Source organism: Salvelinus alpinus, chromosome 6, assembly GCF_045679555.1.
Source record: "Salvelinus alpinus chromosome 6, SLU_Salpinus.1, whole genome shotgun sequence".
NCBI lineage: Eukaryota > Metazoa > Chordata > Actinopteri > Salmoniformes > Salmonidae > Salvelinus > Salvelinus alpinus.
The window spans coordinates 26,555,230-26,581,504 of NC_092091.1; the positions used below are offsets into that span (position 1 = coordinate 26,555,230).

The 26,275-nt window shown below is 44.1% G+C and overlaps 1 protein-coding gene across 3 annotated transcripts in view; it reads right to left on the bottom strand.

Moving 5' to 3' along the window:
• Positions 1 to 3,360: 3,360 nt before the first annotated feature.
• The window catches only part of LOC139578463 (tyrosine-protein kinase ABL2-like), a 38,328-nt gene continuing 15,413 nt past the window's right edge, over positions 3,361 to 26,275 (bottom strand). The window contains exons 1-10 of one of the 3 annotated variants that reach the window (XM_071406090.1): positions 12,491 to 12,648; positions 10,827 to 10,991; positions 9,301 to 9,596; positions 8,801 to 9,073; positions 8,417 to 8,501; positions 7,930 to 8,292; positions 7,665 to 7,817; positions 7,453 to 7,542; positions 6,826 to 7,008; positions 3,361 to 5,281 (exon numbers count right to left, since the gene is read on the bottom strand). In XM_071406090.1, coding sequence (XP_071262191.1) covers positions 3,513 to 5,281; positions 6,826 to 7,008; positions 7,453 to 7,542; positions 7,665 to 7,817; positions 7,930 to 8,292; positions 8,417 to 8,501; positions 8,801 to 9,073; positions 9,301 to 9,596; positions 10,827 to 10,991; positions 12,491 to 12,560 — 3,447 coding nt within the window. In that variant the 5' untranslated portion in view covers positions 12,561 to 12,648 and the 3' untranslated portion in view covers positions 3,361 to 3,512. Of the gene's footprint in view, positions 5,282 to 6,825; positions 7,009 to 7,452; positions 7,543 to 7,664; positions 7,818 to 7,929; positions 8,293 to 8,416; positions 8,502 to 8,800; positions 9,074 to 9,300; positions 9,597 to 10,826; positions 10,992 to 11,361; positions 11,565 to 12,490; positions 12,649 to 26,275 lie in introns of those variants that run through there. The other 2 variants (XM_071406089.1, XM_071406088.1) reach the window with 2 other exon arrangements.

Consider the following 26,275-nt stretch of genomic DNA (forward strand, 5'->3'; position numbering starts at 1 on the left):
AAATACAGTAGTATATTTGAAATATTTAATATTATTATAAAGTTCATACTCACATAGTTTGCAAGTATTTAGCATGTAGTACCCCGGTTCAGAACACATCCGTTGTATGCCTTTTGAGTATTTAAACATGGCCATTTAACTCAAACAGACACCCTTCCTCCACTAAAATGATCACTGATAACATAATACACTGTTTATTGAAGCAAAATTAGAAAGGTATGTAGGCTGTCATTATAAATAAGAATTTGTTCTTCACTGACTTGCCTAGTTAAATAAAAGGTTAAATTACATTTTAAAAATGTTAAGGATGGATGAAGGTTGCATTAAAACATTTCAGATGACAGTTCCAGGAGCAGATGTGATGTAATCTAATGCCTGGGTCAGGATGTCTTAAATTACGAAACGTTTGTATCACATGTCACAAAATTATGCAACCCCTAACTGCCCCTGGCTGTCATCGTGTTTCAATCAATATCATTATTTTCCTCCCATCAATTATATTCTATTTACAGTAAATGAATCACAGGTCAATTAGATTTATTTCATCTGATTAACACAAGGAAAGGATTGAGCTGGTGACTTGAGGTTGCGCTCTTGATTTATCTTTAGAATTTTCCCAAATCAAAAAGATAAATGGACCTTAGAAATGTTCAACATTTTATTATTTACATCAAATTTAACACTGCTAGGGAGAACTTCACAGTTATATACTATGTGAGCTTTAAATTAAAAACAAAAAGTTAATATTAACCTCTGCCATTTTTATCCCTGTTAAATTCACATTTTCAAAATGAAGTGTATTCCATTCTCATTGCACTCATAGAACTGAAGAGGAAGTGGCCTTTGGTATATGATGTGCACATACAATTTCTTCAGCACTGTCCAGATCAAACAGAAAAGTTGCAGGATCCAAAACATTATTTACAAAATAAATACAGCAACAACAAATAAAGGACATACAGCTTAATCATAAAGACAAAATGGGCAGAAATGATTTGAAGAGCACTTCAACCAAAATGAAATACATTTTTTGCAAAATTGCAATCATTGCAAACTAATTCTCCTAGCGTGACAAGCCTTGTTCATTACACTCTTGCTCCAACATTAAATTAGAGACAATCACAAGTCTATGGGATACTCGTCTCACTAGTGCAGTTTGGCAATAAAGCAGAACAAAGACGATCGAAGCATAAATAAGCAAGGGTGACAGGCAAAATAATGGAAGGCCAAATTGGTAATCAGTCATTAAGAATTTCACAGACAGCAAGTGGAGGATGCAGAGAGTTTAATAGTTCAGATCCTTAATACTACAGAGCAGCTTTGGGGAAGTGCACCAGAGAGACTCGTGTTTGTGTAGTTTGTTGGAAATAAAACACTTATTGTGCAACTGTCAGAGACAGAATTATGTGGGATCACAAGTATGGACCACTATCAGACCAAGAACAAGCTGTATTTGACCATCAGTCCATCTATTATAATATAGGAGACAAATTGCACATTTTATTTTCAAGTTTGAGTCTTAAATTTACTCCCAGTAATATAAATGTATGTTGTAGTTATATTTATACTTGGCTACAATCTCATGGCGAAATGTGTCATCTGATAACCAAAGCACAAGATATTTACAATTACACATCGCTGTATATCCATTTCTTGACTTAGTAGTGCACTATACATACAATATATTTCACAAAAGGCACCATGAATAATTGGAAAAACACTGCTGTATCCAGTAGCAAGAAAATAAAAACAAATACCTCATTATTTAATTTGGAACCTCACAGTGTAAAGAAACAATTAGTTTCATGACATCCTATTAGTCAAGACGACATTTGAATGAACAGAGAGACACTGAAGCTCATCTGCTGGATTAAATAGGTGGTGTACCCCAAAACAGACATGGAATGAACTGTGAAAAATATTGGGTGTCATAAACGGTACTATTAGAGTTTATACTAAGACGAAATGCAATATAGCAATCAATGTCTACTACTTCATAGGCTTTATCCAGTGTACACCAAGGGTTCCAACATCTCAAGTGGGCATTAGGGGAATTTTCAGTCGAGGGACACTCCGTTATAAACAAGCTTTTTTTGTTTTGATTGCTTGATTCATTAGCCAAATTATTCTAGAGAAAGGATTGCAGGCACGGGTGAGACTTGCTATTTGTGCACAATACAACAAACAGGATGAAATGACTTCCAACAATATGAAATGGAAATGTTTGCGTAGAGATGATCAAAAAGCATCTAAAAGGGATATTAGTCATCTTCACTCATTTATGTGGCCCCAAAGTGCTCATCGAAAACAGAATACCGATGTCGGTATTGAAATGACCAGAGAAGTTTGACAGATTAAACACCTCATCTTTTCAAAGGAATAAGATCACAAAACTCTGACAAATGTTGGAACGTACACCTTCATAATCAAAGAAGGAAAAAAAGACATTCGTTTTGCAGATGTTCAGATGGGGTTGGGGGCCTCAGTCCTGCAATAAACTTCCTACGAATGTTTCTTTTCATAGTCAAATACTTATCCAAGCAAAAGTGACCTTGAACCTTTTCCTGGATATAACGTTTTTAAAATAGGTCTGTGCTTTTAATAAAAAACAATAATTAATTTAAATTCAAGTTCATACATAAAGACATTCTAAAGTTAAAACCAAATAATGTACAAATAAATCACTCATTTTCTGGAGACATACCGCAGTTTGCGTTGAGATTAGTATTTTGTCAGGGAGTGGCTGTGTTTGCAGATTTTCAATCATTTAACAATCTATAGGCACTGAGGGAAAGGGCCACAGGAAATACTGCCCCAAACCACCTTCCCATGTGTTACCTTGCGCTTTCCTCACTTCTCATTAGCTCCGAACATTTAGATACATGTGCAAGGGAATTTGGACATAAATATTAAAATGCTTACATTTTCCATTCCGATTTTAAGTGAGCATTTTCCTGAAATACTCAAACCAAATCAAATGGCCGAAGGTAGACCTGATTAAGTGGAACACTCTTCCATTTTCCAGGTGACAATAGTTTTGAACAGTGACTTCCTGTCACAGGAACTCATAGTTGCCAGGATCATAAACCAAAGATAGTAAACTCAGCCAAGAAACAAAGTGGAGAATAATTATGGCTATGATGACTATGACACATACGCAAACTGACTTTGTTCTTTACCAACACTCTGGGACTGAATACATAGCTGATATACTCCACATTCGATTAAAAGAAAGGCCTTAAAACCAGATGGAAAAGTTTGAACTTGGGGCAAAACAGTTACTTGGTGTAAATTGAACCATATCTAGTTTGGTATCAACAATGTTTATGTACAAAGGTTAGAACAGTGTTCTCCCCTGGCATTTTTGAGAAAGAGTCAACTGTAAACAATAAGAGATCCAATTTAGTGATTTTCTGAGGTACTTCTGAGATTGTTCTCTGTCCCCAAAATGTTAATACAACCAGAAACATAAAAAAGGGAATACAAAGAAATGTTTTGACAGGGTCCGATGGCTATCTCTGAACCACATCACTGATTTCTTTGATGCAGATGTGTAAGTTGTCCAGAGCAGGGCTTGGTCCTGGGCCACTGAATGCCCCTCCAATTCCAGAGGAGGACGATGCCCGCAGCTCCTGCAGACTCAGCTCTAATTTGCCCACGGCCTCCCGGAAGGCAAACTTGTTCCGCATCTGTGGGATGCAGTCCACGTAGCCTGAGCAGTAGTCTAGCAGCTGGTGGCCAGCATCTAAGACCTGGCTGCTGGAGGAGGGCTCAGGGCTGCTGTGGAGGGCACCTCTCAGGCACTCGGCACACTCCAGCAAAGCCTCCTTACTGATCTTCTCCGGTTGAACCCTCTCAGCCTGCTGTCGAGTCCGACGCAGAGGCTTAGAGCCACCAGAGGGGGCTGTGGAAGAAGCAGTGCTTGTGGCACCGTTGGCCATCTTAGTGGGGGTTGTGTTAATGTTGTTGGCAGAGGAAAAAGAGGAGGCTGAAGTTGGTGGAGGCACTTGTGGTGGTGGCACTGATGGTCTCCCGGTTCCCACTTCCCTTGCTCGTCCCGGCCTTTTCACCCCATCACCGTTGATCTCCACAGCCCCTACGACCTGCTCCTCCCCATCCCCGCTGTAGGAGTGCCCAATGAGGCGCAGAGTTGGAGGGGGAGGGGGAGCACATTTGGGTTTGACCAGTCGTGGTCGGTCCCGGTCCGCCTGGTGTTCCGATAGCAGTTTGAAGCGGTTCCCCTGAGAGTCCATCCCCATCAGGTGCACATCGGCTGGGCTATGCTTGAGTGTAGGCGAGATCAGCACAGGAACCTTGTGGTTGTGTGGAGCCGCCGACAGGCCTGATCCCACTGTTTTGGAGGGGGACGTCCATCCCTGTCGGTCCTGTCCTCCTGCCTCCTGACCCTCCCTACACCGTAGAGCCCCCGAGTGACAATCCAAATCGGCCTCACTCCCAACCCCAGGTGCCCTCACCCCCACAGAGCACCCCCCCACCCCTCGGGGAAGCAGCTTGGCTTTAGGCCGGTCCCTGATCTGAGCTGTGCCCTCATCCATCTTACGAAGAAGGGTCTCAGAGGTGTGTGCTGCCACGTTCTCAGGCTGCGAGGTGGTGGAGGCAGTGCGCTCTAGAGGAGGTTTACTGCGGTTTCTGGGTAAAGTCAGAGCCATCCTCTCCAGGTCAGGCAGCCCTGCAGTCATGGAGGAGGTGGAGTTGGATCTGGGGAATGGTTTGGTCCCCCCACCCCCCTCTTCAGTCCCAGTGGACTTGCCAGTCCGTAGCCCTAAGGTCTTTTTGATGAGGCGAGGGGTGAAGAAACCTGCCAGGCCTGCCCAGCTGCTGCTACTACTACTGCCCACCTGCAAGGGCGGGGCTCCAGAGGTGTGGTTGGCAAAGGACTTTTGTCCAAAAGTGGCCCCACAGCAGCGTGACTGGACGTGATTCCCCTCTCCATGGGACGGTGAGAAGCCCAGGCCATCCGCCTGGGGAAGGGGAGGAGGGGCGCTGAAGCCAGCCGTGGGCTCGTACTTCTTGTGAGGCTGGGTCTCCATCTCTCGGAACGAGCTGCTCCTCTTGGGCGGCATGGGCAGGCTCTGCTGCAGCTGGGATGGAGACTTCTTCTTCATGAAGGAGCTGAAGAAGCCAGCCTTGCGGTCCCGTGTGAACATGGTCTCCTGGGAGTCCTCCAAGAGGCTGCTGGGGGATTTGTCCCTCTGTTTCCGAGGCAGAGCAGGAGAGCTGCCCGCCCGGCCATCCCCTGCCAACAGAGTGGCTGCCAGACCTGCAGAGAACAGAGGATATGGAATTAAACAGGTACCAGAGCTGTGGTCTCTTTTATCAACACTAATAACACCATTATTCAACGTCAATCTGCATTAGCGCCAACCGGTGAATCTCATAGGCTGGCTGCCATTTGCTTTGACAACAGGCATATTCTCTCTTCAGAGCCATTCCTGCTTCAATAACTTTGTGGTGCCACCTTGTACTAGGGATGTGAAGCTGCTCTATACGTGTAATAGATGCGCGCCACAGTGAGCCACGCAGCGGAGTCAGCATGACAGGAAGTCACCTCCCTTTTGTCACCACCACTCAAGCTTCCTCATCCCAGACTTATCTTAGGGATGCATTGTCGAGAAGGAAACCTGCAATTAAGCATTTCTTTGGACGGTGTATACCATGTGTATCCCATACATATGAGTAATACAACTTGAAATTATGCAGTGTTTGCTATTGTGTGTTCACTGATCAATCATACTGGTAGTGGAGAAGTATCATGGGGAGGATTAAATGGTGTGAAAAAGAAGTGCGAGTATAAGGACTGACGGGAACACAGATTGCATTAGGTTTTTCCACATGAACACAACATGCAATAAAACACTTTATTGTCACTTGATTGCACATAAAACAAGACAGACAACATTTCAAAAACCATACAAAATACTCTTGTGGGTCAGCCAATTTTAATTCAGGTATTGGTACATATGCAGTCATTCTTGGTGATTGTTAGTTGTAGGTGTTATATGTGAGTTGTGTGTGAAGGACGCAACAGGGAGAGACAAGAGGATTAGAATTCAATACCCTCCATCATTATTTTAATATAAATGAAAGATGAGTGACAAACATGAACACAGAGGAGTACAAAACAGGTATTTTTACCCAGCCTTGTCTAATCATGTCATGGAAGAAGATTTGATGGAGATGTGGTTTATAATGTCATGCAGATCCTCAATAGTGAATTGTATATGGGAGAGGATTGAGAATGCATTTAATCTAAACCCTGCATCTGGTATTTGGCCAAAGGCAATGCTTTAAAGGCCCAGTGCAGTCAAAAACATGATTTAGCTGTGTTTTATATACATTTCCACACTATCAGTTTTGAATAATACTCTGACAATAACAGCTAGTTTTCCCCTCCCCACTCAGACCACTCCCAGACAATCCTAACAAAATTGTTGCTTGAGAAATTGCTCTTGGCTAAGAAGCTATTTTTGTATCCTTTTGACAATTTTTTCACAGTAAGGTACTTAATTTTTACCCAGAAATGATTTGCATTGGACCTTTAAGTGTTGTGGTTGGATATGGCAACAGTCCCCACTGCATATTATCCATGAGGCTAGATAAGTGACATTACAGTAATTCTTTATAAATTATGAGGGAAAGCTCTATATATGACGCTAAAGGAGGTGTGTTGTGATTGTGTAATGACACTGAGATAAGATGGTGCGTTTAGGGGATGGGTAAGGTGATCCAGTGATGTTCAGTCTGCCAGGTACACAGCAGCCATTCTCCTCAGCCTGCGGGCATGGAGGCGGGCAAGGCGGGTACCTGATGGGCCGTGTGTGCTGGGCTCCTGCCTGCCATCCAAACCCCCCTCGATGTTCTCCTTGTTCTCCGCGTGTATCTTGAGAGTGCGCGACTTCGAGGGCAGCAGTGGCATGTCGTGGCTGAAGGGGTGTGGTGACGGGGCATGGCCAGAGGCGGCAGTCTTACACAGCTCCTCTGCTACCTCTGCAGAGAAAGAGAGGGAGCCACGGGAGGAAAGGAATGCTTAATTAAGTGAACCTTTACATTAGATCGTTATACACATTGATTCCCTTGCTAGAAATAGTAGTACTGCATTTACTGGAATAACTGCAGAAACCAATGCTTAGAGTTTATAGTGCTTCTCTGAAAGCCCTGCATTCTCCCTGTACTCCCCTCAGCTCAGCTCATCATGCCCTTTCCTCACTCAGATATCATCCTCCGTCTCTCCCAGAGGTACCAGGCATGCTGTACCACTATGAAAAGGCCCTACAGATATGTTAACGCACCATTAAGAGCCATTCCGCTCTAATATCCACAAATGTATGCTCTCTAGTGCCACAACTGACAGGATTGAATGGAGTCAGGCAGCAAAGCTAAATGCCTTGTTTAAGCCTTAAGGGTAGTAATGTGACTATGTCGTACAAGTACCTTCGGAGATGCTGGAATCGTGGAACATTGTCTCAAAGGCCTGGTGGGTCTCGGCAAACGAAGGTCGGTCCAACGGGCTCCATTGCCAGCCTGACATCAAACCAAAATAAAAGGTCAATATAGGTTACATAGCTATAAGTGAATGGATGATAGTGTGAGGGACTGTGTGTTGGTGGGACATTGTGTGTACTCAGTGCAGTGCTCATACTCACAAGCCCTCATCAGCTCGTGGACTTTAGGTGGACAGCCCTCTGGCTGCTCCATGCGGTAGCCCTTCTCCAGCAGGTCGTATACCTGAGACAGGTCGATCCCTGGGTACGGAGACATACCGTACGTCGCTATCTCCCACAGCAGCACACCGAAAGCTGAGGGACGAGAAACAGTCATAGGATGAGAAGAACGCTCACACTGATGTTGACTGATTTAGTACATGTAAAGGTGAAAAGGAGAGTGCTTGAAAATCTGGTTCTGACTCACCCCACACATCAGACTTGATAGAGAAGGTGTTGTAGGCCAGGCTTTCCGGGGCGGTCCACTTGATGGGGAACTTGGCTCCGGCGTGTGCTGTGTACGTGTCCCCAGTCATCAGCCTGCTCAGCCCAAAGTCAGCCACCTTCACCACGCTGTTCTCCCCCACCAGACAGTTCCTGGCCGCCAGGTCCCGGTGGATGAAGTTCTTCTTCTCCAGGTACTCCATGGCAGAGGAGATCTGCGTGGCCATGTAGAGCAGCACCACTGCGTTCACCTCCTCCCGGTCACACTCCCTCAGGTAGTCCAGCAGGTTGCCATGGGGCATGTACTCTGTCACGATGTAGAAGGGAGGCTCCAAAGTACACACACCTGGACAGAGGCAAGCCAACTGAGGTTAGACGTAATTACGCATCAAGAGCCTAGAACCCCAACAGCTGATAGAAATGCCATGTGGAGCTCCACTAAGTGGAGCTGAACTGTGAGCAGCACTGACCTAGCAGCTGCACCAGGTTGGGATGTTTCACCTCCTTCATGACTGCTGCCTCTTTCAGGAACTCCTCCACCTCCATGGTGTCCTCCTGGAAGACAAACAAGCAGAAAGGTCAATATTCACTGGATTTATTCAATATCTTAGTACCAGGAAACCAAGGTGAACAAAACAAGTTAAACTGTGATGAAACATTTCTCCAACAGTAGTCATTGACGCCATTGAGTTTCAGTTTGGTGTAATACAACATTTCACCATCAGGTGGTGACCAACTACCACTAAATACCATGCCTCCTTCATATTCCATGATTCCACAAAATAGACACACTAGATTGAGGGATCTTACAGGGGACATCCAAATCACACCACCAATCTATAGAAGACACAAACCTTCAGTGTTTTAACTGCGACGGTGAGGTTGTATTTCTTCCAGACTCCCACGTACACCTCTCCGTACTGCCCCCCACCCAGTTTGTGCTTCATGGTGATGTCGGTGCGCTCCATCTCCCACTTGTCGTGGATGGGCGACACGCCGTAGACGGTGGGCTTGTTGCACTTGGGCGCCGGGTAGTGGAGTGTGGTGACCAGGCCGTCGGCCACGGTGGAGTGGTGGTGCACCAGCTCGGCCAGGGTGCTGAAGCGGCTCTCTGCCGTGACGTACACCTTGGGACAGACAGAGGGTTAGGGTTATACATGTGTACAGACCGAGACTGCAGCACTGTGGAGAGGAACCAGAGACAGCAACAACAACAAAAAGACAGAGCAGAGACATTAGCAGGAACAGAGCAGTTTCACAACAAAAGTGAAGAAGAGATGGAAGACGAGAGGACAGAGAGAGAAGTTAGAGAGAAGTGAGACAGCCCCTCTGTAGGTCCCAGACCCCTAGCTACCTTGCCATCTGAAGCAGTGTTGATGCGGTAGTGGTAGACTCTTCCCTCGTAGCGCAGGGAGATGGACAGCTGTCCTGGGCTGCTCTCGCTCTCCCGGACCAGGAAGCTACCGTTGATGAGGCTGCTGAGCAGGTACTCTGCTGCGCTGCGCGACACAGGCCCGTGGTACCAGCTGTGCTTCTCCAGGCTGTTGACGGGTGTAATGTAGTTGCTTGGCACCCAGCCCTGGCCGTTCTTCGAGCGCACCTCGCTCCACTCCCCATTCTGGTTGTAACCGAGCACCCTAAGCTTCTCACCTGGGCAGAGAGGGACAGGGAGAGAGAGAGTCAGGTAAAAGGACATCTTTAAACATTTAGAGCCACTTCAGGACATTAGCACCGATTGAAGCTTGGCGCTTTTGACTCCTCCATAGGCTTTAAATAGCCCCCGTTGATGCATAATTTACTGCGGTGCCAAGAGGTAGGGCAGGGCATGTAGCAACTTGGTCTGCTGCGTTGTCTGCCTCTTATGAGGTCAGCAGTGGAGATGGGAGGGAGTGCCTCTTGCAGAGAGACAGAGAGACTGCAGTACTGTAGAGGAGCTGTGTGGCTGTGGAACTGAAACACGCCCTGGCTGTCCGGCAGCTCCCTGCAGCCATTCAAAGCTGCTCCCAATGAGAGGATAATGACAGTGAGATGTTATGGCACGGCCTGGAGATGGGACTGCGCCAAGCTTTCTTCCACTTACTCCCTCTCTCCTACTCGCTCGTCCTCTGTACATCATGGGCTAAGCCGAGCGTGCTGCAGACTCAATACCCTCTGGTGCCACAGAGGCCATAGCTACAGGCTCTATTGACACTGGATAGCCGCGGAGGCAGAAAAACAACATTGGTCCGGCCAAAACAGTCACACTACAGTTTCTTTTGCGACACACCGTGGGCAGCCAGAGAGCTGGCTCTGGGTGGAAATGGTGAAAGTCAGGCGGCTCGTGGCGAACATTACTGGTCTGAGGCATGGCATTGATCTGAGACCCTCGGATCACCCACTGCTGGGTTTATCCACCTGTTATTATTAAAGTTGAAAGGATTCCACATTAAAAGTGCAATGGAGTCAAACAAGGGTGTGGGAGTGCTGGCCTGCCCGCCTCTCCATTGGGCACTCAGTGACTCACAGTCTAAGCATTAGCCTCATCTTAGGCAGCAGCCTTGGGGTGACTTGAGGCAGGCATCGGCTTATTAAGATAGAGCTTTAATGCTTTTATATTAGTTAATTTAAAAAGTCCCGCTCTCACCCACATATTATTTTAAGCTTGTTACCCAGTATGATCAGCAGGGACACGGATTAAATACAACGAGAAAGTAGAACAAAGGACTTGGAATAAACAAAAATATAGTTCACTGAATGGTACAATGGTACCATACTTTGAAGAAATCTCTTCAGTAAGAACTGCCCCATATCTCTGGGAGCGAGTCATCTTTAGATAAAGGAGTGGTTTGTGATGATCTGTTTGGAAAGCCTATTGATAAAAAGCTCTTTCAGAGTACATACCTTTCGTGATGCTCAGCGTGTTGTCGCCACTGGCAACAAAGTCATAAAGTGCAACAAAGAGGTTGGGATCGCTCTCGGCAGCACCCAGCAGGTTCTCCTTGGAGCTCCAGCGTACCGCCTCCGTCAATGCTGCCGAGTCCAGGCCGAAGGGCCGGTGGAGGGCCTCTGGAGAGAGGACAGGGAGAGATGGATAAAGAGGTTGGTGAGTGGATCAGAGGTCAAGCTGCCTAAAAACTCTGGAAATCATGATTAAACATAGCCACAGATATGCCTAACAAAACACATAAATATGTACACAAATTTACATAACAAATGCAGTCTGCCTTTTAGAGACCCCAAAACCAGCATCCCTTTCCTATCGCCCACTTATGTTTTGCCACAGTCTGTTCTTCTGTTCCTTTAACAATCGGCTCAAATCATATTTGAAATAGCCATTTACCAGTGCCAACATAATATCAGTAATTGTCCAGTAAATAGGCAGGCTGAGTCTACCCAAATAGACAGACAGAAAGAGCCCGGTTGAAGGAGTAGCTACCTGAGAGTCTAGGCCCGTCCACATCCTTTGCCCCAGTATAGGGCCGGCCTGTCAGCCTAACCCACTCTTCCTCAAAACTGCTGCTGGGTTGAAGGGTCCTCAAATACATACTCTGCCTGTACACTCTGCTCACTTCACTTTCCACACACACTAATCTGAGATGTGAGGACTAGGTCCAACATGAACGTTCTACTTGGCTTTTTCCCCCTGCCTGTATATAAAGAGTGTAGGAGCTGCGGGGAGGGGCTGTCTGTCGGCGTGGTCGGAAAGATACTGCGGGCCTCCACCCACACAACATGCCTGAGCCTTACTCGCTCACAGGGCTCCTCAACAGCTGCCAACAACCTCCACAACATGTCTGGGCAGCTGCTGAATGGGGCTTACCGACTGCCAGGGAGAGAGGGATAAGAGTGAAATAAAGGCAGTGGAGGAGAGGGGAGAGGATGAAAGAGGCATTTAAAAAGAAAGTTGAAAGTGGGCATGGAGAGAGCAATCTACTTGCCGGAAGATTACTTTTTCATGTATGGAGAAAATTTAACAACTCGTTCATGGAGCCTATAAAACAAAAGAATGACTGGCTGGCTACACCCAAGTTATACATGTACAATAAGTGACTGGAACCATCAGTGAGAGTCTGTGGTGGTCAGTAGCTAATGGTTACCAGTAAATAATTTACTGAAAGGCATCATTACTTCCTATTACACTCCCTTTTAACCATGACGTTCTACACAGACATAAAAAACAATAGGGTCTGATAAGTCAGGGTACACACTGTGCAAGACTGAGTTGAATTCCAGCTTGGCCTCAACAACTATGAAGTCATGCATCTGAACCAAATAGTTGAAAAATGGCCCAGATCTCCAAATCCAACCTAATGAGTGGAATGTGTGAAATGGGGAGTAAAACAGGAAGCACACTGAACTAAAGTACACAGAGCGCCATTCTAAAACACAATAAAACTACTCAAGTATGCAGTGCTCCATTCAAAATATTCAGCAGGCAAACTCTGTCCATACACAGTACACCACATGGAAGCAGTATATTAAATCCGTCAAGACATCTCCTGAGGACTAAAGTGGCCACGATGTCAAGTGTGACCCTGCCCCATCTAGGCGTCATGTTCTCCCACCTTTGTTCCCCACCAGCATATGCTGCAGGTCGGTCGACGTCAACTGGCTCAGCCACAGCTCCCAGTACATCTTCCACTTCGTTCCCAGTACAACACAGACGTCTGACCAGTTCCCTCTCTCTAAACCTCTCCACAGAGGCAGTGAGTGAGGGAGTCACTGAGACCCCCCACACATTTGATTTATTCACCCTGAGTGAAATTAGGGTGTCTGAAGCACTACTAATAGGTTCCCGCTGGGCTGGGTTTGCTTTTCAACCCAGAGGCTTCCACTCTCAGCTTTTGATGTGGCTTTCAGAAGTCAAACTTTCCAAGGCTGGTACAAGGAAGTAAATCCATGATCATGGTTCTCCGAGGCGAAATCCCACAGAGAGGGGCTTGCTGTGTGTGTCAGACAGAGGAAAGCTGAGCTCACTGGGAAAGTGAGTTGTGGTGGTCTCTTTAGGAACAGAACTAAGCGTGGGGTAGGGGCAGTCATGAGGTCCACAGCAGATGGCCGTTCTAGTAGTCCTATGGGAGAGGTGCCCCTGTGCCACGTGCCGAGACTCATAGCCTCCAGGGAGAGGTTGAACAGACTGAGGAGGGGGGGGGGGGGGGGGGAGGTCAAGAGGGCACTGCAACTGCTACAAGGCCTCGATGGCCTCATGTCAGAACAACACTGCTGCAGCACATCACACTTCTATCATACACTACAGACTGCACAGTACAGGCCGCAATACATTTACACAGTCAGCCTCAATCCTCTTTTCTACTGAGAGCTGGAGAACATTTGAAATTCAACTCATGAAGTTTTAAAAAGTTGCAGTCAGATAATGGCCAAATGTCTATGTATTAATTCAATTTCAATCAATTTTCTATATCAACTAAGGATAAGATTAATTGATCTAAACTCTTATTCACAAATCATTGAATAAACTAATTCAACACAAGAATGATAGAAAATAAATAGCTGATCTGAAATATGAATCACCAACAACAACCACTGTTTGGCAAGTCATAAGCCTCAGGTCTCATTTTACAACTATTGACTATTCCTCAGTGAGGCTGTGGACATCTTCAGATTGATCCACACCAGTTGGCATGTCATGCATGAGGTACATCGTGTGCCTGTCAGAGTGCCAGTATGGGTGCGTGCCTTTGGTGCGTAGAACGGCTGAGGACTGGGGGCAGAGACTCTGGGAATTGGCCATGACAGCCCCAGACAGCTGAGACAGTGGTGCCCATCCAGCTCTGCTTCAGCTCAATGGGCATATTGAGAAAGACTGACTCCCCCTGGTCACCCTATCCCGCCCCAGCAGCTGTTAGTATGGTCTGTCCAGGCATGTGGCAGCTGAACCAGCTACCTCTGCACCCTCCCAATCCTTGTACAGGACCACATGTGAATCCTTTCACTGTGCCCTGTCACACTACCTAACCTAATACAAAACATGACCAGGCCTCAGTCAGTGTAATACAATTAGCCTATTACAACGAGACACGACTGACAGCACCTAAACCACATGCAATATTATGCAGCATGACCGTCCGCTGGCCTGGGAATATTTATTGCCCCATTGCAAAACAAAGCAACATCACGGCCATAAATAACTCCTGAATGATGACAGCGTTCAGATAGAGCCAGACGAAATGTAAACAATAAGTTGAGACAGTCACTGATGAGAGGTACACAACACAAAACAAATTAATGAGGCATGAACACACCGACAGGTCTTTAGCAAGAGGATAGTGGGTCAGAACAGGCTGACGGGCCTTTAGCTGAACAGCCATGGACTGCAGTGGACATTGCCACTTCAACTCAAATCTGTAGAGGGCAGTGGTACAGACAGAGATCCCCATGAAGGAGTCTAGTGAAGAGGCTGTGGCAGAGTTGGCAGCAGCCATCTGTTGTTGTTAATGAGGAGACACACAATGTCACCATTCACACATCACAAGTGTGGGGAGTCCATCTCTAGCGGTTTGTTCGATTAGGAAAAGTGGACCGTCATCCTAATTTGTTACCTCTCCAGGCAAATGAGCATTAGTCTGTTTTCACACTGACGATAGCAAAGGGATATTTTCGGGAGGTTCTCAAGAGGTATCAATTCTCGAGAAACCATACTGTTGTGTAAACTTCCTAAACTATCACGACTCGAGCGCTACCTCAGACACTCACCCATCTCGTTGAGCTCAACACTACTATAGTAAAAATGGTAATAGTAGAGCAATGTTTTTGAAACAGCTAAAATGTGTAGATATTTTCCTTATATTTGAGACTTGTTTTTATCGAGTTAGGCTGTTAACAACCTGAAATTGCAGTTACATTCTGAAATTGTGACAGAAGCTGCCGCCTGCCCTGAGCCAAACTATGGAAGCCCATTCCAGTCACAGTATTGTTTTTCATAAAAAAAGTCAATAGGCCTACTATCTAAATTTTTTTTATATGAAAGTACATTTCTAGATGTGTCAGTCAAACTATGCAAGTCAAAAATGTTGAAATAGTCATTCAAACAATCTAACCAAGTAAAACTCCTGGCATGACATAGCAATAACTTAAAACTTTTATATGGGCTACAATGGGACCAGATCGTTCCTAATCAGGTCATATGTTTTTTGTTTGTTTTTTTACTCCTGGTCCTAGGGAGGATGAAAACTAAATCCTGTCAAAAACATCATGAGCTTTTGGGTCAAATGCCAGCTCGCCACACGTTTGCAGGCGGCCCTGCTGTGCTCTTTTCTGCAACAGGGATAGATGGAAATCACCACACAATGCTACAAATGAAGAAACATAACCAATACAGTGCATTCGGAAAGTATTCCGATCCCCATTCAGATCCCACTTTTTCCACATTTTGTTACATTACAGCCTTGTTCTAAAATGGATTAAATTAAATGTTTTCCCTCATCAATCTACACACAATACCCCATAGTCAAAATGTTGATATATGGTCTTAGTTGATCACCTACAGACTCTAAGAAACAAGACCGACTGGTCTGATGAAACCAAGATTGAACTCTCTGGCCTGAATGCCAAGTGTCACGTCTGGAGGAAACCGGTCACGGTGAAGCATGGTGGCGGCAGCATCATGCAGTGATGTTTTTCAGCAGCAGGGACTGGTAGAATAGTCAGCATAAAGATAAAGATGAACAGAGCAAAGTACAGAGAGATCCTTGATGAAAATCTGCTCTAGAGCACTCAGGACCTCAGACTGGGACGAAGGTTAAACTTCCACCGGGTCAACGACCCTAAGTATACTAGAGGTCGACCGATTATGATTTTTCAACGCCGATACCGATTATTGGAGGACCAAAAAAAGGCAATACTGATTAAATCGGCCGATTTTTTTAAATGTATTTGTAATAATGACAATTACAACAATACTGAACGAACACTTTTATTTCAACTTAATATAATACAATCAAATCAATATAGCCTCAAATAAATAAACATGTTCAATTTGGTTTAAATAATGCAAAAACAAAGTGTTGGAGAAGAATGTAAAAGTGCAATATGTGCCATGTAAGAAAGCTAACGTTTAAGTTCCTTGCTCAGAACATGAGAACATATAAAAGCTGGTGGTTCCTTTTAACATGAGTCTTCAATATTCCCAGGTAAGTTTTAGGTTGTAGTTATTATAGGAATTATAGGACTATTTCTCTCTATACCATTTGTATTTCATATACCTTTGAATATTGGATGTTCTTATAGGCACTTTAGTATTGCCAGTGTAACAGTATAGCTTCCGTCCCTCTCCTCGCTCCTACCTGGGCTTGAACCAGGAACACATCGACAACAGCCACTCTCGAAGCATCGTTACCCATCGCTCCACAAAAGCCTTGCAGAGCAAGGGGAACAACTACTTCAAGGTCTCAGAGCGAGTGACGTCACCGATTGAAACGCTATCAGCGCGCACCCCACTAACTAGCTAGCCATTTCACACCGGTTACACAAGCCTAATCTCAGGAGTTGATAGGCTTGAAGTCATAAACAGCTCAATGCTTGAAGCACAGCGAAGAGCTTCTGGCAAACGCACGAAAGTGCTGTTTGAATGAATGCTTACGAGCCTGCTGCTGCCTACCACCGCTCAGTCTGACTGCTCTATCAAATCATAGACTTAATTATAACATAATAACACACAGAAATACAAGCTGTAGGTCATTAATATGGTCAAATCCGGAAACTATAATTTCGAAAACAAAGCGTTTATTCTTTCAGTGAAATACGGAACTGTTCCATATTTTATCTAACGTGTGGCATCCATAAGTCTAATTCTGTTACATTGCACAACCTTCAATGTTATGTCATAATTAGGTAAAATTCTTGCAAATTAGTTTGCAAGGAGCCAGGCGGCCCAAACTGTTGCATATACCCTGACTCTGCATGCAATGACACAATTACCCTAGTTTAATATTGCCTGCTAACCTGGATTTATTTGAACTAAATATGCAGGTTTAAAAAAAATATACTTCTGTGTATTGATTGTATTGAAAGGCATTGATGTTTATGGTTAGGTACATTTGTGCAACGATTGTGCTTTTTTCGCAAATGTGCTTTTGTTAAGTCATCCCCCGTTTGGCGAAGTTGCTCTTCACACAGTTCGCAACGAGCCAGACGGCCCAAACTGCTGCATATAGCCTGACTCTGTTGCACAGAACGCAAGAGAAGTGACACAATTTCCCTAGTTAAAATAAATTAATGTTAGCAGGCAATATTACCTAAATATGCAGGTTTAAAAATATATACTTGTGTATTGATTTTAAGAAAGGCATTGATGTTTATGGTTAGGTACACACTGGTGCAACGACAGTGCTTTTTCGGAATGCGCTTGTTAAATCACCCGTTTGGCGAAGTAGGCTATGATTCAATGATAAATTAACAGGCACCGCATCGATTATATGCAACGCAGGACAAGCTAGATAAACGAGTAATATCATCAACTACGTGTAGTTAAGTATGATTGTTTTTTTATAAGATACGTTTAATGCTAGCTAGCACCTTACCTTGGCTCCTTGCTGCACTGCATAACAGGTAGTCAAGCCTGCCACGCAGTCTCCTCGTGGAGTGCAATGTAATCGGTCATGATCGGTGTCCAAAAATGCCGATTATCGATGGTTATGAAAACTTGAAATCCACCCTAATTAAATCGACCTCTAAAGCATACAGCAAAGCCAACGCAGGAGTGGCTTCGGGACAAGTCTCTGAATGTCCATGAGTGGCCCAGCCAGAGCCCGGACTTGAACCTGATCTAACATCTCTGGAGAGACCTGGAAATAGCTGTGCAGCAATGCTCCCCATTCAACCTGAACTGAAGAGGATCTGCAGAGAATAGGAGAAACTCCTCAAATACAGGTTTGCCAAACTTGTAGCATCATACCCAAGAAGACTTGAAGCACCGTTGGCAACGATTACATCCTAAAAGTACTGAGTAAAGGGTCTGAATACTTATGTAAATTTGATATTTTTTCAAAAGTAAATTGGCCAAAAATACATTTTTTTGCTTTGTCATTATGGGGTATTGTGTGTAGATTGATGCGAATCTTGTTTTACAACATTTTAGAATAAGGCTGTGACGTAACAAAATGTGGAAAAAGTCAAGGGGCCTGAAAACTTGCTTTATATGCATTTTATTTTTGGGTGGTGGGAATGGGCTTCCATATAACAGCTCAACATCTCAACTCCCTGGTGAATTACACCCATATTTTCAGTTGCAATTTGCTTTTACCACATGCAGCCTAATGATTTGCATGATATTGATAAAAGAAGCATGTTTGTTGTAAGGTAGGTCTACTGTACTTTTATATTCATATTGGAGGGGTGATCGTTCATTTTTGAAAGGCTCACGTTACTTGAACACATGTTGTTAGCTTTAGTTAGCAGTAACTCTGTGCTTTTGTCTTGAAGCTAAAATGTAATGAGTGTGCAGCTGAGAAAATAAACCTGTTGTCTGCACATGCTTGTGAATTGTTGAGTTATTCAAGAGTGTAATATGGTTTTGTTGAAATAATTAAGAGTGTAGTAGGTCTAATATAGTTAGCAATGCTTAGCCTCCTGGATAGTGGCTAATATGACATTTATGGTACTTTTGAGTTGCGAAGCAAGAATGTCAACTGAACCCTCTTGGCTCGTGTCATTCCCGTAGCTAATGTGAAATTGGAAAGTGTATGTACATATTATGTCAATTAAAATGTTGTCCCGATAAGGCTTATTGTCACTGAGAGTTTAGAATTAACTTGACAAGTCATCAGTGTAATCTGATTTCAACACAGCAGGGGCTAATAATATTCTTCCAGACAGTTGAGTCACATTGTTTGACAGCACTGCCGAAAAAACGCATGGGGCGACATTAAAGTATAGAACAAAGCGAGAGACAATTCTAACAGGGCTTGACATTAACTTTTTTAGCCAAGTAAGGCTGATTTTTCACTTGTCTGAAAGCTCAAAAATACAAAATTGTCTTACAACATGGGCCTAAAAAGGTAACTGAAAATTGTGTTGTATGATGCAAGGAACCACTTTGCAAAATAACCTTCCTTATTATCACTGGTATTGACAATGGAAGGCTGCTGGTCTCTGATCCCATGCATTATAACTCATGCCATTGTGGCCTTGACTAAGGCACTTAACCATCCACAAAGTAAAATACTGCACTGATAGGCTACAATATAATGTGGTCTGTCAACCCTCCACCTGGAAAGTTACTGGGTGTGCAGGCTGTTTATCCAACCCTGCTCAAACACAGTCAGCTTATCAAGGTGCTATTGAGTAGCTGATTTTTTCTTCTACAATGGTGTGTGTTTGAGGGCTGGAGCAAAACCCTGCACACCCAGTAGCTCTCCTGGACTCTCCGGGAGGAGGGTTGGCTGTCCTGCAACATTACAATCACAACCAAATACTTGTCTCTTAAAATAATTCCCTCATTAAAAATGAACCATGGACCAAATGGCTAAGGTGGCAAGGTAGCCAACTAAGATGTTCATTTATTTGTAAGACAAAATATTCAGTTTTCAGGGGAGAGCTTGACAACATCGGAGTTACTTGTCAATTAGGCTATTAAAAAAAAAAAAAAAAAATCTTTGTCAGAATTACATGGCCAGAATTCTAGCCAATTTTGAGCACTGTAGAGACGGTTTTCCAACCGGAGTATGCTCCATTGGTTTCATCAACTGCGCACCCATATCAACTACGGCGTGTTGGCCATTTGCGGTTATACACGAGTGCCGGTGGAAAGTTATTTTAGGACATCGTACATGCTAATAGCTAAATGGTTAACTTGAGAGATAGCCAATTCAAAATACCACATTACCAAAAGTATGTGGACACTCGTTTAACATCTAATTTCAAAATCATGGGCATTAATATGGAGTTGGTCCCTCCTTTACGGCTATAACAGCCTCCACTCTTTTGGGATGGCTTTCCACTAGATGTTGGAACATTGCTGTGGAGACTTGCTTCCATTCAGCCACAAGGGGCCAAGCCCGAACCATGAAAAACAGCCCCAGGGCATTAATCCTCCTCCACCAAAGTTTACAGTTTGCACTACGTATTCGGGCAGTTATCTGGGTTTGGCTGATGCCAGGAGAAAGCCTCATCATACCCGGACTGCCAGATGGTGAAGCGTGATTCCAGAGAATGTGTTTCCACTGCTCCAGAGTACAATAGCGGCGAGCTTCACACCACTCCAGCCGACGCTTGGCATTGCGCATGGTGAACTTAGCGTGCGGCTGTTCGGCCATGGAAACCAAATCAAATGTATTTATATAGCTCTACTTACATCAGCTGATATCTCAAACAGCAAGCAATGCAGGTGTAGAAGCACGGTGGCTAGGAAAAACTCCCTAGAAAGGCCAAAACCTAGGAAGAAACCTAGAGAGGAACCAGGCTATGAGGGGTGGCCAGTCCTCTTCTGGCTGTGCCGGGTGGAGATTATAACAGAATATGGCCAAGATGTTCAAATATGATCAGCATGGTCAAATAATAATAATCACAGTAGTTGTCGAGGGTGCAACAAGTCAGCACCAACCCATTTCATGAAGCTCCAGACAAAAAGTTATTGTTCCGACGTTGCTTCCAGAGGCAGTTTGGAACTCGGTAGTAAGTGTTGCAACCAAGAGAGACGTTTTTTTTTTTTTTATGCACTTCAGCACTCCCGTTCTGTGAGCTTGTGTGGCCTACCACTTCGCAGCTGAGTTGTTGCTACTACACTTTTCCACTTCACAATAACAGCACTTAGAGCTACCCCAGTCAACCAGCAGGGCAGAAATTTACCAAACTGACTTGTTGGAAAGGTGGCATCCTATGATGGTGCCATGTGGAAAGTCACTGAGCTCTTCAGTAAGGCCATTCTACTGGCAATGTTTGTCTATGGAGATTGCATGGTTGTGTGCTCGATTTTATACACTTGTCAGCAATGGGTGTGGCTGAAATAGCCAAATCCACAAATTTGAAGGGGTGTCCACATACTTTTGTATATAGACTGTATATTGTGTAGTTTGGCTGGTTATTTAGTTCGTACACACACAAAGAGCATGGCTTTTCCAGCTCACTGGCAATTATCATCAACAACGCATCTCGCACCCGAGTGTGCCTTTCAACGCAGGCCTACAATAATTATACTGATGCACTCAGCAGAGATTGGGAGGACAGGGAGCAAACCATTGCACCAGGAGGACACTGATACAATTATGATTGGAGTAATCTAATTGTTTGACAGTGATTTTTGCGTGTTTTTCTTCTTCTTTACTTGTCCATTCGGACAACTTATATCGATAATCTATTTGTCCTCCAATACAACAACACTTGCCCCGGGCAAGCGTTAATGTTGAGCCCTGGCTAATGATGAAACTTTCCTTAAACACTGATCACCCAACTATTTAATTTAGCCTACACATTCAGGAAACACACACTCAAGATTGACATAATTGATTAACAACTTTCCCTAAAATCAGGCAGATAAGGATGAACAGCTGAAGTTTGATGCAGACAGCTCTGAGTAGCTATAGTGGTGGTAGTGGTTGTGCAAACCATAATGGAAGAGGACAGCACCAAAGCCCTTACGGTCTGGTCAGCACCTTAGTGGCGCTAATAGGCCTTACTGGCAGGACCCCTCAACCCCCCTGCCCATCTACATCCTGGTCCCATAAATGTCAGTGAGCAAATAATGAGACGCCAGGGTGCTGGGAAACGCCATGTATCTTTCATTTAGCCATGCTCCACTAAGCATGCACAAATTACAGACTGGGCAATGGCCTGTAAATCAGACATTTTAATAATGGGCCTCTAGCCCTCTGCCTACCCACCACAGCCCTTTAATTGGTTAATGTAGAGTAAGTGCATCCTCCCAGGCTTGCTCACAACACAGTAAGTGGTGGTCTACATAATTATCTGTAGTGGACTAGAGCAGTGTTTACCCAACTCCAGTCCTTGTGTACCCCCAAAAGTACACATTTCTGTTGTAGCCCTGGACAAGCCCACCTGATGAATGAGTTGTATCAGGTTAATTTGGCATTGGCTACAACAACAAAAAAAGTGTGCACCGTTGGGGGTACCAGATGACTGGAGTTTGGAAACACTGGACTACAGGAAGGCCTTCTGCTATGCCTCACCTTTCCTTTAAACATTTTGGATGCACTTGATAGTTGAGTGAGGCTGAAAATGATTCCATACCGAGACTGACTGATGTTCCTATTGATGTTTGAGTCTGATCCAAGGTAAACAAAATCAAAACGCAACAGACTATTATTGCCTAAATGCAGTGGTGGGCCGTCAGGGCCAGCAAGGCCTTCTCTGCTGGCCTAAACATCATCAGAATATAATTTTAAAAAATATATATTTTCCCACAAATATGTATTAAATTATTCCCCAGAGTAAGAGTTATACTCTTCATTTCATAGCTTTCCTCTTGGTTGCACTGCTTCCAGCCCCAGGTTGAGATTTGGAGGGCTGGTCTTTATGTTAGATCTTTTATCCAATCATATTCAGCCATCATGTGTTGCCAGGGGTCTAAAATCTGCCCTCAGGCCTTCAGAATCAACAGTGTGGGCGCTTGTAGCTTAAAGTGAATGGAAATGAAAATTTAGTGTCAAACAATCAGCTTTAGAGTTGGCTATTGTACGCCTGCTGGCTGGCTCCAGTGTTACACAGGAGCCAGCTAGCAGGCGTCGTGCGTGCACGTCTTTTGATTGGATTACCAATATTGAGAGGCAGGTCCTATGGGCAGGTCTATGCAGAACATCAGAATTAGGAAACTGAATTTGATAAACGAATTAATTCGCATACTACTAAGCTGTTTTTTCAACCCACAATGGCGGAAGGAGGATTAGATATCGATTTGGTCGAGGATATAATTATAACGCCATTCTCAAGACGAACTTTTCAAGAAAAGTTAGACATTATAAGGAGAGGTCGCCCGACGCTACAAAGCCTGTCACAGGGGTTCGTTCACCACTTTCAAAGTTCCAACTACGAGCGCTATCAATGGCTCACAGGCTCCGAGAAGCACTGCAAACTGTACTGCTGGGAATGCCTATTATTTGCAAGTGATCGATTTGGTGTTTGGAGCCACACTGGCTTTGCAAACTTGAGTTGTCTAACCAAGGCAGCAACGAGACACCAAAGTACGGCTGGGCACTTACAAGCAATGGTGCTTTTGAAAACTTTTGGGGACACCCGGGCAACGGAGCTGCACAATGAAAAGGTGAAGAAAAATAGGGAAATATTGAAAAGACTCATTGATTGTGTCATGTTTTTGAGTAAACACTGTTTACCCAAAAATGTCAATTTTTGTCAATTTCAAGGTGACGCAACTCCTGGTTATACTGCGTTTCTGTCTAAATGTATAGTGTCTAGAGCCATGGCATCATAATGATGGTAGTAAGAGGTGGATTAATTCGGGTGGGACTGTGTAAGACCTCACTGAAGGCCCAGGCCCCAGGCACGCCACTGCCTAAATGAAATCGTGCACAATGTTAAGTTAGTGTTGTTTATGTCCAAATCAAACAATGAAGAGTGGAAAATTAAGGAAGTCAAAACATTTGGCATGTGCCTGCTCTTGTTTTGTTCAATGCAAAAACTTGAAGAGCACCCTTATTATGTAATGTGTGACGCTCATTGGTCCACTCACTTTGTAGAAACTGAAGTATGTGTCTGGGCCTGGCAGTAGTCTACAGTTGCGTTGCGCTAGGCTGTGTGACGCAGCAGAAGGGTGTGGTATAATTGGCATCATACACCACAAGGACAAGATCCAGCAGATCCCAGGAGAGGCCCAGCTTAGACAGCCAGACAGAGAGCATAGGGTTGGAGAGGGTCTTGCCCAATCGGATGGGGTGATATTCTTAGGGCCCAATAAAATCTGTGTTGCGGTAAAACACCGATGGAATCACAAAATTCAGACGGCATTTAAAACGGAATTCAACAATATTTAAAAAATGTATTGAACTTACTAGAAAAAGCATTAACTTGCCCAAGTTATCATATGACATGAACAAAATGCATTGGCGATTTGTATTTTCCTTCAACCTTCTGAAACGGCACAGGAATGCCTCCCTGTGTGTGTGTGTGTGTGGTGCGGTGCGCGCGTATGTCTACACTTTGTGTAGCCGTTAGCGATGATGCTAATGATAACCTTCTTCTGGTGGAGATGAAAAGGCTTTCCCAAAAACATTCTCAATTGAAATGTTAACTACAAAGTAGCCCATGCCTACCTGGCAGAATAACATGATTATTTACATCAATCCAGTGGTCATTTGTTGTGCAAACTCTGCAATCACGAGTGCTACATAAACATGGTGAACCAAACAAAAGTCTCTTTCTGGTGCGCACTTGCATTAAAGGATAACTACATCCCAAAATCCCAATTTTTTCAATTTTTCCCAGACCTCAAAAAGTGGTCTGCTGATGTCAGGGCTCAACTTTAACACTTGTCTGCTTGCCTGGGGGAAATAAAAAAAAATTGCCTGAGAAGCAGCTTAGATAGTGAGAGAGAAAGCGAGAGATAATTACACAGGAATACCTTGTGTTGGGGACAAGAAAAGGCCACTCTAAAATGTGCAGTTGGCACACAACACAATGCCACAGATGTCCAAAGTTGAGGGAGCATGCAATTGGCATGCTGACTGCAGGAATGTCCACCAGAGCCGGTGCCAGAAAATGTCATGTTCATTTCTCTACCACAAACCACCTCCAACATAGTTTTAGAGAATTTGGCAGCAGGTCGGTTAAGCGTTTTGCTGATGTCAACATTGTGAACAGAGTGCCCATTGGTGGCGTTGTGGTTATGATATGGGCAGGCATAAGCTACGGGAAATGAACACAATTGCATTTTATCGATGGCAATTTGAACGCACAGAGATACCGTGGAGAGATCCTGAGGCCCATTATCATGCCATTCATCCACCGCCATCACCTCATGTTTCAGCATGATAATGCACTGCCCCATGTCGCAAGGATCTGTACACAATTCCTGAAAATGTCCATGTTCTTCCTTGGCCTGCATAGTCAGACATGTCACCCATTGAGCATGTTTGGGAAGCCCTGGATCGACGTGTATGACAGCGTGTTCCAGGTCCCGCCAATTATCTTCGCACAGCCATTGATGGTGGTCACACCAGATTCTGATACACGCCCCTACATTTCTTTTAAGGTATCTGTGAACAACAGATGCATATCTGTATTCCCAGTTATGTGGAATCCATAGATTAGGGCCTAATTTATTTATTTCAATTGACTGATTTCCTTTTATGAACTGTAACTCCGTAAAATCTTTGAAATGACTGCATGTTGCATTTATATTTTTGTTCAGTATAGACTCAAAACAGCGTAGTTTGACTGGTTATTTAACATGTATTAAATGTCATTGTCATGTCCCAAAATACATTTCCACCGGCACTCATGTATAACCACAACCATCATATTAACAGTTGATGCAGGTGCACGCAGTTGATGATACCAATGGTGCATACACTGGTTGTAAAAGTGTCTCAAACGGTCAACATTGGCTAGAACTCCTCTATTCAATACTGACAATTTAATTCTGACAAAGTTCAAAAATATTCTTAGCTTAATTGACAAGTCACTACAATGCTGTCAAGATCTCCCCTGAACATTTCAACCTTAAACATCTTAGTTACCTACCTCGCAAACCTTAGCCATATGATCCCTGGGTCATTGAATGAGGGAATTATTTTATGAAGACATAAAAAGTACTTGGTTGTAACTAATGTTGCAGGGTGGCCAACCATCCGCCAGGAGAGTCCAGGAGAGCTACTGGGTGTGCAGGCTTTTGCTCCAGCCCTGCACGAACACACCACATTGTAGAAAATCAGCTGCTCAACAGGACCTTCATATAAGGTGACTCTGGTGTGGAGCCAAAAGTGGTTTTATTAAGCATCGTTTTGGACTTAAATAGAACATCCAATTTCGTTGTTTTTCTGTGTTCTATATGTGTTTGAGAATGAAAACCTTAAAATTGTTTGAAAAACTGAAATCTGGAAAAACTAAAGAGAAAATGGAATTTGGGAAAAAACTAAATGGAATCAGGCAAAGAAATTCAGATTTTATAAAGGCCCAATATTTCGGATCTTCTTCCTATATAATCAACGTTCAACAGCATTACTGCAGGGGGAGGATCATTGTTCCTGAGAAACTATCCCAGTCAGTTTTTTCCTGGATTACAGCACCCCACAACACACAAAAAAAACAAGCTATGGGAGAGACGAGAGGAATCAAGACATTGACTAAATATATTTGATGGAGCCAAATGTTATCGAATAACCTATTTCACTCTGGTGGAGCTGTGGCACAAAAGAGATATACAG